This window comes from Octodon degus, unplaced genomic scaffold (genome assembly GCF_000260255.1).
Source record: "Octodon degus isolate 3935 unplaced genomic scaffold, OctDeg1.0 scaffold00184, whole genome shotgun sequence".
Classification (NCBI taxonomy): Eukaryota; Metazoa; Chordata; class Mammalia; order Rodentia; family Octodontidae; genus Octodon; species Octodon degus.
In genome coordinates, this window is record NW_004524760.1 from 1,653,101 (window position 1) to 1,658,346 (window position 5,246).

Here is a 5,246-nt window from a genome sequence, read left to right on the forward strand (position 1 = left end):
GGAGGAGGGTATGCCAAGAACAAAGGGAGAACCGTTAGGGAGAGAGATTAGATTAGCAAGTGTCCCTCCATGAAGAACAGGCATAAAATGCTTTCAAGAACCGGTACACAAGCCTCTGTAGCTCAGGCCAGCTGGGGAAGATGGTGGCAGATTAGACTGGAATGGACCAATCAATCCAAAACCCAAAAAGATTCCAGCGCCTATTACTGGTATATTAAACGAACACCCACTTACTAAGGCCTTTTAGTAAGTCACTCTGATTTATGAAATCATATTTTGCTAAACAGCCTAATATTTCCAACTAAAGAAGAGTGCAATCTCGATTCCCGAAGACAAATGTTAACAGAAAATCCCGTAAAGCAAGGCAGCCCCAGATTTTTCCCGAATCCATAGCACCATCTACTGGTAAGGATGCGCATTGCAACCGGCCCCGGGACGCACCCTCCTCTCCTGTGAGGTGATGATGGCATCTTTGTTCTCTTCAGAGACCAGGACGCAGGTGCTGTAGGAAGACTGGAGCATGTTGATCACCAGGGCGTTGGACAGCACATCCAGTTTCTTCACCTCATCCCCCGTCACATTTACGCTTCCTGCGATTCCATATCTGAAAGGACAAAAGGTTGGATAAAGTCACCACGGAGGTTTTAACTTCAGCAAAGAACGCTGGGAACCAAACACTCCCAGAACCCCTTTCCTGCCGCGTCCCCGCAGCCTCCAGCAGATTAAAGCGACTGCAAATCATGATTACTCAGGCAGTGCATTACGCCTCACAGAGGCGGCTCCCAACCTTGCTTTCTTGACACTTCGGGGACTTTGCCACCTTTCCTTCATCTGGGCCAGAATATAGCACCTCCTTAGGCAAGCATAGGGGCCAGGGTTCAATCCCTGGTGCCACATGCTGTGCCACCCAGCCGCTGGGCATGCTGAGCTGGCCACTGAGATCAGGTGTGGTGGCACATGCCTGTAATCTCCGTGCTGGGGAGGCTGAAAACAGGAGGATCACTATGAGTCCAAGCTGCATAGTTAGACCCTGCACTAAATACAAGAAGAAGAAGAAGAAGAAGAAAAGAAGAAGAAGAAGAAGAAGAAGAAGAAGAAGAAGAAGAAGAAGAAAGAATTTGCTATTTTACTACCATCCCAGGCAATGTACGACAGAGCAACCCCATAAAAGCTCTATTGAGGCACAGCTGTCACCCCCCCAGGTGTCATGTGTCCACGCTGCCATGGTCTCTGGTCTCTCTCACTTCCTTCAGCCAATCTGGGTCTCCAGAGCACCCAGGTGCATGCTTTCAGATGCATCACCAGTCTTGCCAACCTCGGGTGGCCATGTGCCTGCCACCCACTCTGATCTTGACTCAAAGATCACTTCCCTGGGTACCTAGCTACAGGGTACAGGAGCAGCTCCCAGTCTCCACTGCCTTTTTAATTTCTCTCTCTCTCTCTCTCTCTCTCCCTGACTACTATTAGAGTTTGTTTACTGTCTGTAAGCTCCATAAAGTCTTGGACCCTCACCCCCACTGTTCAATGGCAGCTGTGTCTTAGTACTCCCTTCCCCCCAGCAGGGAGGCCCAGTCTCATCCCACCTGGACCACTTGCGCTCCACTGGCTGCAAATGTCCTGTGGCAGCTCATGGGTATTGTCCTCCCTTTTCGCCTTAGTTCCTGGCCTCTCCCTACACAGTCTTCAACCCAATCTGATGCACCCTCTTAGCCTCCTCCTGATCCTACTGCACACAGGACACACCCCTGTTGCCCCTCCCATGTCTGCCCCCATCTGTTCTTGTAGTGTCTGCCTGCTGTTTGCCCCTTGCTGAGGGCAAGAATGATATCTCAACCACCTGGGTTTCCACAGTGCCCAGAGGCACCATCCACGCTTTATATTGTATTCACTGAATTGTGAAGAAAGCATGGTGGACTAAGGTGGATCCCCAGCAAGTCTTGCCAGCCTGCCCCTGGGGCACAGTGAGCCTGCTGGGCATGGTGGCAGTGTGCCTGTAATTGCAGGCTTGAGAGGCTGAAAACAGGAGGATCACTATAAGTCTGATCTGTGTAGTGAGACCTTGTAGACCCTGTACTAAGTACATAAAAAAGAAAGAAAGAAAGAAAGAAAGAAAGAAAGAAAGAAAGAAAGAACGAAAGCAAGCAAGCAAGCATGGAGAGATCATTTCCCTGTGCTTCCTTGTTCTAGGAATTCCAAGGTGGCCCTAAACTAAGAGTGGAGAATCAACCCCTGATACCTGGCAACAGCAGCTTGTGCCCTCCTGCCTGATTGGCAGCCTCCCTCTTCTGCCCCACCCAACCCCACCCCGGCCTTGGAAAATAGCGCTGGTAGCCTCGCCTCAAAGACTACACCTTCTGGTTGAAGAAAAAAAGCTAAGCAAGCAAGCAACAGCAGCTACAACAACAGCAGCTGCTACACACTGGGTCATCTTGCACTGCATTTGAAAAGCCCACAAACACAGTCCTCTCGATCTTCTTGCTCATTCTGGAATCTTGAGGTTTCCCACTGCTGGGGAATGAAGAGCTGGGGTGTCCAAGGCCTGGGGTGGCCAGAGCTGGAGAATAGGCCTCTCCCTTGCTTGGCAAGCTGTCAACACTCCGAGTGCCAGCTCCACCCCTCTGCCTGCCCCCTGCAACCTCCATCCATATCCTGGGCAGTCCTGCTTCTGGAAAGACTGGAAATTCACAAGGATGTGTGCTTCAAGTTAGATCAGGCAGGAAAGTCTTTCACCCCATAGGACAGTATCTTACAGCATTTTAACTAGCAATGAAGCTCACTGACAGCCTCTAAAGGGATGTTTTACCATCCGAGCACAGAAAGCCATGGAAGGCTTCCATGAGTGGACAAACTAGCACTCACCTCTTCCCACAGTATGAAGAGGGATGATGAGGGTTTTGGATGACTTTAAAATTGCAGTTATCCAGCCTGTGCCTAGACATGTCTTCTAAAAAGGGAAGCACAGCTCAGTGGTCTAAGTGCCTGGCTGGCAAGCATAAGGACCGGGGTTCGATCCCCAGTACCACCTGCCGTGCCAGCTGGGACGCTGAGCTGGCCACCAAAACTGTAATCCCAGAGTTGGGTAGGCTGAGACAGGAAGATCACTATGAGTCCAAGCTGCATAGCAAGACCCTGTATCAAATAAATAAATAAATAAATAAATAAATAAATGATTTTTAAAAATAAAATAAAATGAAAAGGGAAGCAAAGGAATAAGGTCTGATGGTCTCTGGACAGTGGCAGGAATATATATCAATCTGAGTCTCATAGGCAGAAGCAAGGCTGCTCCAGGACAGAAGAGATTTTTGTTCTTATAGAAGCAATTCCAGGGGACCAGGATTATGTTTCAATGGAGGAAAAGTAAGTGGAATTCTGACGCTAGGGTTCCAGGGCCGCGCTTGCCACCTAGTGGTCACTCAGCAGCATCAGCCAGACAGTAAATTTCTCCAGACCTGGGCTAGGAATCACAGTAATAATGGATCATTAACGGAGCATTTATTATATGACCGAGACTATAAAAGTCGTCAATCACAGACTTACTAATCTTAAAAAAAAACCCTACTCCTTAGAGGCTATTACCATTTTCTTCATCTTACAGCTTCTAGTGGGTAAATCATTGCCCAATGACCCTAGTAGGAACAGCCAAGTTAGAGAAGCACCTTAATTATCCAGTTCCTAAGACCAGTTTGTTTTGAAACTCACCTACTATGAAGACAGAGCTTTGTAGTAGGTAAGTAAGAATCCAAGCGAGGCAGGTGCTGAGCTGCTGGGAGCCCTGCCCAGGGAAGCCCTGACAGTGCGGGTGAATAATCCTGAGATGACACCAAGGAAACCACCCAAATATGGCAGTGTCCATACACAAAGAGACAGTGATGCTCTCCAATGTCACTCAGGAGTGGAACAGGCCACGTGCCTGCACCTCAAGCTCGGGAAAGCCCTTGGAGGCAAAGCTGGGCTGTTATTGCAAGCCTTACAGCAGCCCATGGACAGCTAGAAGATGAATATGTGTCTCTGACCTGCGTCCCATTACTAGGTCTCACACCCTTATATAAATAACATCTGTAATGATCTTATGGTAATTAAATCTTGTGGTGTAATACTTTCCGTTGAAGCACTACATTGCTAAGAATCACTATCTTAACTAATTGGGCTGTGTTAGTTCTTTGTGTTGGGTTCTTTATCACCCCACCCCAAAATGTGGGTCCCTTTTTCCTTCAGAGATGGGAATACTACAAGGGAAACGGAAGTCCAAAGAAGGTCTGTTTTAATCACACATTCATGCTGGATGCTTGGCTGTGACCATCAGCAGCTGCGGCATGAACTCAATCTTATTCTGTGCTTGGAAAGAAGGCAAATGTGTGAGGACACTCCTCGTCCCAGCCCCCAGGCCAAGCGCCTCCCAGCTTCTGGCATACCAGGTCTAGATGAGCATAAGCGTCACAGAAGAAATTCTCCAACATAGCCTGCAAAGATTCCTTTCTGTAGTGAGACAAGAAGAAGAGGACGGGGGCCGGGGAGATCTATCCTGCGAATGATTTCTAGCTCCTGATGTAAAGGCAAAGGCACGACAATCAAATGCTCAGATCTGCAAAGCGCATCAAGCGCTGCTTCAAGATTCTGGGGAAAATCTGTAGATGCAAAGGCAAGTATTCTCATACCTCATTCAATACGTGTTTTAATGCACCAAGCCACTGCACTGGTTATCATTATAAGAAGTGGTAACTGGACAGAATAATATGTTTTTCTTCTCCATATCATGCCTCAGAGTATTTGGTTCCTTTCTTGAAATGCGTCAGAGATTCCTTTATGAAAGCACATGTGATAGAAGCTAGAAATGTACAACAAGTAAGCAAGCTTTGGACCCAGCTTCCAGCCCAAGCACCTGCAGCTCCCCGACCCGGCCTGGGCCCGGGCTCTGCATAGCGTCCCCAGGACTCACAGGTGGGCCAGGCCGGCCTTGCGCACAGCAGAGGAGATGGCTTTGATGGCTGTCAGCATGGAGTTCAGCAGCTGGGTTAGCTCCCCGGTCCCTTTGGCCTGGCGCCCCTTTTCCATGACATAGCGGGTCAGTGTGACCATGTCCGTTTCAAAGGGGCTTCTGTCTGTCATTGTGGCAGTAATGCTCCAAATCCTTCTTCTCTCCTAGCAGGAACCCTTGCTTATCTGGCTCTGCAAGGTGCAAGCTGATAAGAAACCCTTGCAGACAGGGCCAGGGCCTTAAAGGAAAAGGGCCCCTGCCCACGTGATAA

At 48.8% G+C, this 5,246-nt stretch overlaps 1 protein-coding gene across 1 annotated transcript in view; it reads right to left on the reverse strand.

Moving 5' to 3' along the window:
• The window catches only part of Fbp2 (fructose-bisphosphatase 2), a 31,472-nt gene extending 26,226 nt beyond the window's left edge, over positions 1-5,246 (reverse strand). The window contains exons 1-2 of the mRNA XM_004643793.3: positions 4,937-5,246; positions 442-604 (exon numbers count right to left, since the gene is read on the reverse strand). Of these exons, the coding sequence (XP_004643850.1) occupies positions 442-604; positions 4,937-5,106 (333 nt within the window). The 5' untranslated portion in view covers positions 5,107-5,246. The remainder of the gene's footprint in view (positions 1-441; positions 605-4,936) is intronic.